At 38.0% G+C, this 11406-nt stretch overlaps 1 protein-coding gene across 1 annotated transcript; it reads right to left on the bottom strand.

Moving 5' to 3' along the window:
* Window positions 1-7489: 7489 nt before the first annotated feature.
* hoatz (HOATZ cilia and flagella associated protein) lies at window positions 7490-8078 on the bottom strand. Its single transcript, XM_008416552.2, has one exon. The coding sequence runs from the start codon at window positions 7978-7980 to the stop codon at window positions 7543-7545; it is 438 nt and encodes a 145-aa protein (XP_008414774.1). The 5' UTR covers window positions 7981-8078; the 3' UTR covers window positions 7490-7542.
* Window positions 8079-11406: the final 3328 nt, after the last annotated feature.

Raw genomic sequence — 11406 nt, 5'->3', positions numbered from 1 at the left:
CCGTCTGAAGGAGGAACAGGAGTGAAAGTGTCTGCATTTCCACCACGAGGCGAGTAAATCAAACACTTTATTTCCAGATGGTAACAGTCAGCGGCTTGTTTTTGCCTCCTGAAATGAACCAGGCTGAACTCTGTTCTGTTTGGGCGTCTCAGTTTGTTTCTGTTCATGTTAACAGCTGCTTTTTTCTCACAATTATTTCAACTTAAATACAAAAATTAGTACAGAATTAAATATTTTTTATTGAGTTAAACACAAAATAAGCTGAATTTTCAATTAAAAACTCCTTTTTGTTGCTAAATTGTTAAATAAATAGACATATAAGCCCAACAACAAAGATATTTATTATTTTTAAACTGTTATTTAGGTAATTTAACCATCAGATTGGAGCAAAGTTCATCTTTCCAGAATTTCAGGAAGCACTGATTATAAATGGAGCTTCTTTAGAAATGTGGACTGTGAACGCTGACATTAGCCTTATCTGCTATATGTTTAGCACTGGGATGCTATTTTAGGCTGAATAGCTTAAAGTACACCTTTAACACAAGAATAGTATTTTCCAGGGTCCAATAAAGTCAGTTTAGAAGCAGAAATTAATCCAAACCGGGCCAAAACAGGCGACTTCTTCCATCCGTTGTAAGCGGATGCCGCTTGTGCGTCAGATTTATGGGTATACTGGAAACACACCACAAAGGTTCCGGCTCCAAAAGTTGGTATTAAAACTAACAAAAAAAATAAATAATTGTCTTACTTTTAAATCCATATTACTAACAAATATAAATCAGTGCATTAAGGTCCATGCCCTAATAAAAATTTATTTAATTTGAGGATCTCATCTATGTAAAAAAGTAACAACTTTCCTTTGAAAAATCATAAATTAAGTGCAGTAACCATATTGTTTGGTTCAGTTTCACTCGGACCTGATTCACTGATCTGTAGAATCAATAAATTACTTAAATTTAACCTGTTTGACAACATGAAGTTTTCTCATTCACATCATGTCTCGATCTAAAGAACAGATGAGAAACGCAGTAATTGATTTATTTATTCATATTTTTATTAATTTTATTTAACCAGTTAGTTGAACAAATTCTCATTTTCAACAACGACCTGTTCAGAAAACAGACTGAAAAGGGTCATAAATCTATAAAAATTACCACTAAAAGACTTTCAAATCACAGAAAACAACATTTTATTCACAACAGAACATAAACAGCATCACAAATGTTGGTTCAACCTGGTTCTTCCTGCAGTGTTTCAGTTTCTAATATACGGGTTTACTGCTGCTTAAGTAAGCCAACAAAAACACACTAATTATAATCATATAGTAATAGTTAATCAGCCGATAACTTTACGCTATGATAGAAATATTTGTGTTTTAGCCACAGACAGACATTGGATTCAGCTGCAGTAATTATCCCAGCGTGCTCCTGCAGTCAGGCAGCATGTTGATCATTAAAGGTGGGACCTTTTACAAGGTTGCTCCTTACCAAGCATAAAACACCAGGGATCTGCCTCCCCATACATCAGCTCACACTGGAGCTCCAGCCTTCAGAAGCTCTGGACTGGCTGTGATTTGTGTCCTTCTGGTCTGCCGTTTGTTCGTTTTTTGCTTTTTCATGCATGTTTGTTCCCGGATTACGCAGCAGGCCGTCCATAAATATAACCTGAGCAAATGAAACATGTCAGAGCAGCCAGATAAAATCAGAGGCTGTTTGTAAAGTTACACAGTAAAAAATTAACAGCTATATTTTGGGTTTTTTAGCAAGTCATAGAAAAGAAATGTGGGCATTAATTTTTCAAAGTTATATTTTCACCATTTTATTCAAACATTTATAAATGTCAGCATTCCACACTAAAAATTTAATTCACAAGCTAAATATTTAGTTTACAAGCTACGTATTTAGCTTTCAACTCAAATATTTAGATAGGACGGAAAACATTTAGTTTGGTGATTAAATAATTAGTTTGGAACAAAATATTTAGTTAGCAAAATAAATAATTAGCTTGAAAACTGAATATCTAGCTTTAAAAGTAAATATTTAATTTACAAGTTAAATATTTCCCAACTAAATATTTACTTTTCAAACTAAATTCTGGTTTCAAATTAAATATTTATTTTCTGGGTTAATATTTACTAGCTACTCATTTGTCAAACTAAATATCTCGCTTACTCACTAAATATTTAATTTGAAAGCTAAATATGTAGTTTGCAAAATAAATATTTAGCTTGTGAATTAAATATTTACTCTGACATTTATAAATGTAAGAACAAGGTGGTGAAAATATGTCTGAAAAGTTATTTTTCCTCCGACAGGCTAAATAAACCAAATATTGCCGTTTCTTTTTTACAGTGCAACGCGCTGGTTTCTCCCTCCCAGTGTGGATCTTCAGAAGAACGCCTTCTTTAAAGATAAACAAGGTTAACAACAAGCAGTGATGAAACCCGGCGCTGGCTCTGGACGCGCAGAGACGAGAGATTCTGGCTTTAACTGGACCGTTGCTTCGGGTTGCATCAGAACGCGACTCTTTGATGGTCTGACTGTTGTATTATTTAAACTGATGAAAGGGGGAAAAGGGCACAAACATTATGAATGGAGATGTATTAAATATAGTCAACATCTAAAGATGGAAAAGAGTTCCCCCTCTAGAGGAGCAGAAGAGATTTTTGAAGCTTCAGAGACGAACTCGGGTTGGTAGAAGATCAGAGTTTTCTAAGTCTGAGAAAAAGAAATGAGCGTTAAAAGCAAATTCATGTCCTGCTGAAATAACCTTGGAGGAAAAGACGTCTTCATGTCCGAGACTCGGGTTTCTGCAGAGTTCATGTGAAAGGTTACATCCAGAATCGCCCCAGCAGAGATTAATCTTGTGATTTATTCATTTAATTTCTTGGAGATGCAAAAATTTAAACTGTTTGTGTTGCTTTCAATTATGAAAGCTGATCGTTTGTCAAGCTAGTTGTAGCTTCTGCACTGACAAAATAATAAAATAAAAAAGCAACAATCAATCCTACTAAGAAAGATGTGATTAGTTTTGCCTCAAAGTTGATAAAATAAGCACAGATAAAATGTCAACTCAATCATCTTAAAAGGTTTTATTTTCCTTTGATTTAAAAACCAAACTGGGAAGCTTTAGGAGTTTGCTTCTTTTAAAACATTTACAGTAAATTTAATCAAAATTTAATCAACTGCTCCATGTTTTCCTGTTTATATCAACCAAACAACTGACAGCGAATAACAGGTTGGAAAACAACAAGTTTGTGAGGCGGATACAGCAAATCAAGTCAAGCCTCAGATCTCTGTAGCTGCTCACATGGAGAAGCAGAAATGTTTTGATCATGTGAGTAAAATGAAAATATGGAAAGTCAAAATTCTGAGAAAAACTGTAGAATTCTGCACTGAGCTTAATGTCAGAATTCTGAGTTTGGATTTAGATTATTTCTTTTGGTAAATTAACATTACAAAAGACAAAACAACAAAATATTATTTTACAAGCCAATAATTTACCAAAAATGAGTGGAGTGAAGCCAAGACTTATGCTTGCATAGCATATCCTACATCAGTTTAAAGTTGTAATACTGACAAATGTAGGCAAAATTCTGAGTTTGAAATCAAAATGCGGAGGAGAAAAAAGTCAGAATTTTGTAATAAAGGTCAGAATTCTGAAGTTAAAGTCAGAAAGAAAAAATTCAGATAAAACTCATAATTTTCATGGCTCTAATCGTTTTATATGACCGAGTTGCTTCCCTGATGTTTACCACCTGCGGGACCGTTTCATTTGGAGCCGCCGCCTCCAGCATGGCGGAGCTGGTCTGGAGGCGAGTCTGGATGTGGCTGCCGGTGAGGCCTGACATTTCAGGCGGACATCAGTCACCTGCTGGCGGTAAAGCTCCCTCGGCGCTCCGCCTTTCACCGGAGCGCTGACAAAGCGCAGCGAGCGGAGGAAGCTGCAACAGCTGGCGGACAGATATTACACTGATCCTTTCCAACCCCCAGAGGGAAGAGACTGCTGGAGGGGGGAGGACCAGGATGCAGCGCGGCTGAAGGATGTGATGAGTTCAGGAATAAACAGAAAATATACTTTAAATGACAGATGCTGATCTCCCGGAAGAAGTTCACTTACAGCAAATAAATGTTTCAGCGGCGGCGACAGAGGAACAGAAAGAGGATTTACTGACACCTGGCGGTCAATTTATCACACTACAACCTGGAAAACCAACAATTAAGCATCCGGCACAGTCATCCATCCATCCATCCATCCATCCATCCATCCATCCATCCATCCATCCATCCATCCATCCATCCATCCATCCATCCATTTGTCCATGGAGTGAAAGGGTTTTACACTCTGATCAGGTCCCCAGTTTATCACATCTACAAAATGAAAACAAAATAAAATTTGTTGGTTTCCGGCTGCACAGTGGCGCAGTTGGTAGAGCTGTTGCATTGCAGCAAGAAGGTTCTGGGTTCGATTCCCGGTCTTTCTGCATGGAGTCTCCATGTTCTCCCTGTGCATGGTGGGTTTTCTCCGGGTACTCCGGTTTCCTCCCACAGTCCATAAACATGACTGTCAGGTTAATTGGTTTCTCCAAATTGCCCCTAGGTGAGAGTGTGTGTGTGCATGGTTGTGTGTCCTGTGTGTCTCTGTGTTGCCCTGCGACAGACTGGCGACCTGTCCAGGGTGACCCCACCTCCCAGAACGTTAGCTGGAGAGGCACCAGCAACCCTCCCGACCCACTAAGGGACAAGGGTGTAAAGAAAAAGGATGGATGGATGGTTTCCCTTTTTCTTTGAATCCAAATTTAATTTCCAGTTGGACATTTTAATTTTATTTTACAAGTAGAACATAAAAATAGATAGTTAATAAAAAACATCAACACCTCAGTAACCTTTTCAGAAAACAGTTTCACTTTTACTAATTCATTGTGAAATTTTCCACCAGTTTCCAGAACAAAAACAGAAGAAAGTTCCTCAGTTTCTTCATGCTGAATTTACTCGGCTGTAAAACGTTTAAAGACTTTCTTACATCTGAAACCTAATTCAGAATAACCAGGTCACATTTTATAGTTAGGACCAATAAGCATTGTTTTCGGCTGCACAGTGGCGCAGTGGGTAGAGCTGTTGCCTTGCAGCAAGAAGGTTCTGGGTTCGATTCCCGGCCCCGGTCTTTCTGCATGGAGTCTCCATGTTCTCCCTGTGCATGTGTGGGTTTTCTCCGGTTTCCTCCCACACAACAAAAACATGACTGTCAGGTTAATTGGTTTCTCCAAATTGTCCCTAGGTGTGTGTGTGTGTGTGCATGGTTGTGTGTCTTGTGTGTCTCTGTGTTGCCCTGCGACAGACTGGCGACCTGTCCAGGTGACCCCGCCTCTCGCCCGGAACGTTAGCTGGAGAGGTACCAGCAACCCTCCCGACCCCAATAAGGGACAAGGGTGTAAAGGAAATGGATGGATGGATGTATTGTTTTCACTCGCCTGCCTTCACTCATATATAAGAACTTGAGATGGAGGTTCGCATCATGATTCCTAAACTTTTCAACCACAACTGTTTCACTGTTTCACCGTTTTCCAAAAGGTGTAGAAGTGCCTTCATGGGAATTATTGATCATTCTCTTAAAAGCGCATCTGTGAGGTCAGACGTTGGATGAGAATACGTATCTCACAGTCCATGTTGTAATTCACCCCAGATGTTTTATTGGGTTAAGATAAGGACTCTGCATTTCTTCTAAACCAAACTCACTGGAGTGTTTAGCAAAGAGGAAACTTTAGGACTGCACTTACAGAACAGGTACCATGCTGAAGTTCGCCTGCAAGCGTTTGCAGAAGCATTTTGGGTTGGATTTTAAACACGAAGTGACTGGAACACCTGAATTTAGTGATTTGGGTGAAGACTGAGAGCATTTACAGACGGCAGGGTTTCATGTCTGCTTGAAACACTTCAAGCAAATTATTTGACATTATCTTTCTGCTGACCTCATCTTATCCTATTATGGCTAGGTCTGCCTTGCTAAGCAAGCAGGATTTGAATATTTACTGCAGTTTTATTTCACCTGATGTTATGATGCAGGAAGCAAACAGATATATTCTTCCTTCAACCTTCCTTTAACACAAAATGATGATTTCATTCAGGAGATAAAGGTGTCCAAACTTACCAGAGTATAAAAGCAACAAACCGTCACACTGACAGTCAAACACGGTGGTGGCAGTATGATGGCTTCAGGGTGTTTTGTTTCGTCAGGTTCTGGTCAACTGGACGTAATTGACAGAATCATGAATTTTGCTCTCCATCAGAAAATTCAGTCTAAATCAAAGATAGAATGTGTTAATTTTTCTGACTTCTTACAGAAGATAGCTGTGCTACAGTGCTAGTGCTAGCTTGTGAATAAGATAACAATAAGCAGCGATTTAGATACTATATTCTGTTTATCTTTGTCCTTTCTGGGTCACTACTACCAGTTTAGATGGAGCTTCTGTACATCTTGTAAACATTCATACTTAATGTTGACATATTCTTGCTTTTCTAACTTCCATTTGCAGCTAGATATGCTGTGTGGCAAAACTACCTCCATAAAAAACATTTGCCCCTTGCAGATTATTTAGTTTTTGCTATTTTGTTACTGTTAATTGTTTCAGATCAGTTTCGTTTTGGTTCGAATTCAGTTGCCACACCCAGGCCAGATTATGGGCTCACCTATAGAAACAAATCACTTAATCAGAACCTGTCTGACAGCATGAAGTAGGCTATAAGAAATGAAAATCGTTGCCTAATCTGAAGTAATTTATGAATAGACCAGTGGTTCGGTGAGTCGGTCTCAGGGGTTCGGCGGAGCCTCTGCCGCGGAGGTAAAGACACACTTGTGTAAAGTCAGAGCTGCGGAGGAGCCCTGATTGAAGGAGTCCCACTCAGCATGGATTTGAGCTTGTGTCCTTCAGCAAAACTCACCGTTTTTAGCAAATTCTATAGTCTAAATCTGCTCCTTAGTCGCATCTTTTCGGGGTTGCTACTGCCTCTAGTGGCGTGGGGGTGGTAACACAGCTAATATGATTAGATTACTAAATCAAAATACCGCAAAGTATTTTGTGTTTCGGCGGGGGGGAATAAGAAGGGTTCGGTGAATGCGCATATGAAACTGGGGGGTTCGGTACCTCAAAAAAGGTTAAGAACCACCGGAATAGACAGTCATTGCTAACTACTGAGATGGTATTTATCTATAGGGGGTAAGTCCTTTATCACACAGTGGTTGGTTTGGACCTTTTTCTCCTTTACGAAATTAAATTATTTCAAACAAATCAATTTTGTTGATCAAATATATTTAGAGGGATATGATTAAACCACCTCCTATCTTTAGGAATGTTACAGCTCTGCTAGCATTTTGTTAGCATGTTGGTAACGGTTTTTAACGGTGACCACGAGAGGGAGCTCTAACCCGCCGTCTCCAAAACTCTTCACTACCAAAGAAATGTTAAACTAAAATGTCAACTCCAACCAGCCCATTACAGTTGGGTGCTTCATTTATTTAGTCACCTTTTTTTTAATATAAATTTGTTTACGGAAGCTGTCTGACCAGCTCCTTGTCCAGCTCAGTTTCTGGGTCTGGCGGTTCCACCATCTTATTCTTCGGTCTAACGGCCGCGGTCAGGCGCTCCTTCTGGACCCTCTGCTGCCTCTGTCTCCCCAGCATCGCCACGACCTCCTTCTTCTGGTCGGCCATGGCCTGGTACAGCCGCCGCTCGTCCTCTCTCTGCCATTCACGGCACACGGTGCGCGGGACCGGATCGTCAACATTGGAGGTTCTGCAACGCTGCGGACGCGCCACCGGTAGCCGTTGGCGGATGTCTGCCGACGCTAACCGGGATTCCGGCGGCGGAAGAAGGGCTATGGATTTCCAGAGCTGCCGGGCGTGGGACCCATCCTCCGAGGAAGAGCCTTCAAATACGATGAAAAGGTCATCAGCTTGTCCGTCTTGCGTGCTTTTTTGTGCCATTTTACTTCACCAAGATTTGTTTCCAGGACACGTCCAAAACTTCTCAGTTGTTTACATTAGTCACCATGGAAACGAGCCCCCCGTACACACGGAGAGTAGTGGTTGTCAAAATAAAAGTCGATGAAGAATAATGCAGGAATTTTGGCATGTTGTATGGAAGTCTGATATTTATGACTTCCTGTCTACAAAGCCGATGAAGAATAGTGGAATAAATTTGATATGACTGGATTATTTGTATTAATATTACAAATATCTATATTATTGTAAATGATTAGGGACACTAAAATGGACTTTAATCTTAGAATTCAGATTTTTTTTTTCTCTCAAAATTCCAATTTTAATCTTGAAATTTAGATCAGTGTAAAATTCACAATTATATATTTTAAATATAAATTCATAAATTCTTGAAAGTTAAAATTTGGATGATAAATTCCATATTTATCACTTTCTATCCTAAGGAAATTAGGTTCTGGTTGACAAAATTAAAAAAGTAAAAATTGAAGCAGCAGGTGTACTATCTTATAAAAACTGTTGTAAACCACCTCACCTATGAAAATAAGTCCAAATAATTTAAACTTTAAACATCAGATTAGAACCTTCATGTCAGATTACTTTGAAGCATAAGTAATAAAAATATAATTGTTGTTCCAGAAGAGTTCATTTTACAGATTCTAAACTTATTTTACCTGAACATGGATGCATCGGTCCAGTCTAGGGTTACAATTTGGATTTTTCATTAAAGTTTAGTTTGTGACTTTTTGTTTGTGCAACTCAGTTTTAATTAGTTTTTTAAACTATATTTGTTAGATTTTATTAGTTTTTTTATTAGTTATAGCTTTGGTTAATTTTTAGGTGCAGAATTCAAAAAGGTCTAAGTGTAGTAATTATATTTACATCATTTGGGTGATGTCAGTATTTGATGCAGAAAGTGATATTTAGCATTTTAGAAAGAATTAGGAAAGTTACAGAGGAAAAAGAATCAAGCCTGGAAACTGTTTTACTCTCAAAAGTTTGGGAATAAAACTCTAAAAGTGTTTATTTGCCTTAAAATAGTTGTTATGTAGCTCCACAGGCGCTACTGTTGATGCGTTGGCTATAATTCATCGCTGGTCCAGAGTGAGGAGCAGGAAAAGCTGAATGTGGGCAGATAGGAGCAGATTTTGCTCGATGGCGATCCAGCAGCTGTGGGAAGAAGGCGGTGGCGGCGCGCCGCTCCACCCAGGTGTTGCTGAGAGGAGGAGGAGGAAGAGCGACATCATCATCACCAGCATCACTTCTTTCACCTGACATGATCTTCTCATTTCCCTGGAGTTCAGGCAGCAGCATCCTACACTGAGGACTGAAGCGCAGAGCCGTAAGTAAAAGCAGCATGAAACTAACTCTGATCTGATTCACTTATTTCATTGGTAAAGTTATGATTGTGCAAGACAAAGAAATGCATTAAAGGCAGCGGAAAGTTTATGTTTGGTTAGATTAATTAAATTACATTTAGTTCAAAGTGAACAAAAAAGCAGTGAGTTTTTCTTGTTTAGAGTCTTTAAGGGAGATAAAATCCACATTAAAGATGCTGCATTATTGTTGCTCGCTGTGCAGCTGCTGCCACACATCAGCGCATCCTGACATGTCACCATTTTGGTGTAAACGCCAAGCTTGGCTGGACTCAGGAGCCGCTGCACCTTATAAGGTGAAATGCCAGATAAGTTTCTTCTCTGCATCCCAGTTGGGGCTACTAGGCTACCAGGAGCAGCAGGTTAGCCAAACATGGGCATTCCAGCATGGCAGCTCTGCTGTTTGACTATCTGTGTGCTGCTTTTCATGTTTTATTACCTGCTGTTCAATGGGAGGTCAGAGAAGCACTGTGGCCTGCAGCTCAGGATAAGTGAGTAAGTAGCTCGATGCAAAGCAGGGAAAAGTTCCCAGGTTGTTATCAGCAGCAGCAGCAGCAATAAGTGGGGCAGCACTGAAACCAGGCGGATCTGCAGCAGGTTGGAGTCAGAAATGATGAGCTGATGTTTGTTTAAGAGTTTTTCTGTTTAATCAGGTTTTATCTGAAGCTACAAGAACTTTTGATGTTTGCATCTTATTTTTATAAAATGTTTGTATCCTTATATGAAAAATATCTAACTTCCTGTTTGGATTACTTCATTTGGGTTTTTGGTGTCACTTTGATAACTTTTCTGTTATTTTCTGTGTTAAGCACTGGGCCTGTCGCAACAAGCAATAAGTCAGTTAATCGCATGATAAATTAGCTCAATAATTTAAATTATTCATTGTTTTTCTATTTCTACCTAAAACAGTCTGCTTGTTTTTGAAGGACAATTTTGTTTACAGAAACTTTATAATTCATTTTATTTGTTGTTTCTGTTGTTTTGTTTTTTATTTTGGATATTTAAAATGTCTTCCAGTTCCAGTGTTAATTATTTATTAGAATTTAAAGTTTATTAATCTTTGAGAAAGAGTTCCTGCATTATTATGCCATTACCATTATATTACGTGAAACTTGTCTCAAAGCAACAATATTATTAATAAAATGTGTTGTCATGACAGGCCTATAAAGATTTATTTTGGTATAAAGTCTATAAAGCTGGTTGATAATTTTACTCATGAATTTTCTGTTCTCAGATTAATTCCTACAGTATTTTTCTTATTCAGTAAATTAGAATATTATTGAAAAGTTAATTAAAGGTAGAAGCTCGTTAAAAACATTATATGGATTGATTCTGATTTTTCAAGCTTTACACTGCAAAAACACAAAATTTTACCAAGTAATTTTTGTCTATTTTCTAGTGCAACTATTTTAATACACTTGAAATAAGACAAACTAACTTACAAATATTTTTTTGCAAGATATAGAAGCTTGTTTTAAGTAAATAATTTCTAAATATTGATTTAAAAAAGTGCTAGTTCCTCTGGCAGATTATTTCACTTATAACAAAATGTTTTTTTCAGGTTATCAGTGAAATAATCTGCCACAGGAACTAGGAGTTTTAATAAAAGTTAAGGAATTATTTACTTAAAACAATCTCTTATATCTTGTTACTTTTAAGTTAATTTTGTCTTATTTCAAGCTTACTAAAATATTTGGATTAGAAACTAGACAAAATACTTGGTACGGTGTTGTGTTTTTGCAGCGTATAATGATTTTCTGCTTACAGCTAATGAAAACAAATTTTAGAGTGTAGTATTGTATCTGATCAATAAAAAAATATATATATTAATAAATAAATGTGGTCTTAAAATTGCAGTATGTAACTTTTACAAAAATATATTTTTTTATGTATTTGTTGACAAATATGTAAAAACCATGACAGTTTGTTAGGAAACTGAAAAATGTAGCTCCTGTCTTCTCTCAGCGCTAACTAGAATCAACCAATCAGAGCCAGGAGGCGGGTCTTAGCGCTGTGAACAACCTCCTCCCCTTTCTCT

The sequence above is a fragment of the Poecilia reticulata genome, chromosome 8 (genome assembly GCF_904066995.2).
Source record: "Poecilia reticulata chromosome 8, P_reticulata-male-v2, whole genome shotgun sequence".
Taxonomy (NCBI): domain Eukaryota; kingdom Metazoa; phylum Chordata; class Actinopteri; order Cyprinodontiformes; family Poeciliidae; genus Poecilia; species Poecilia reticulata.
This window is presented reverse-complemented; position numbering and strand designations above follow the sequence as displayed.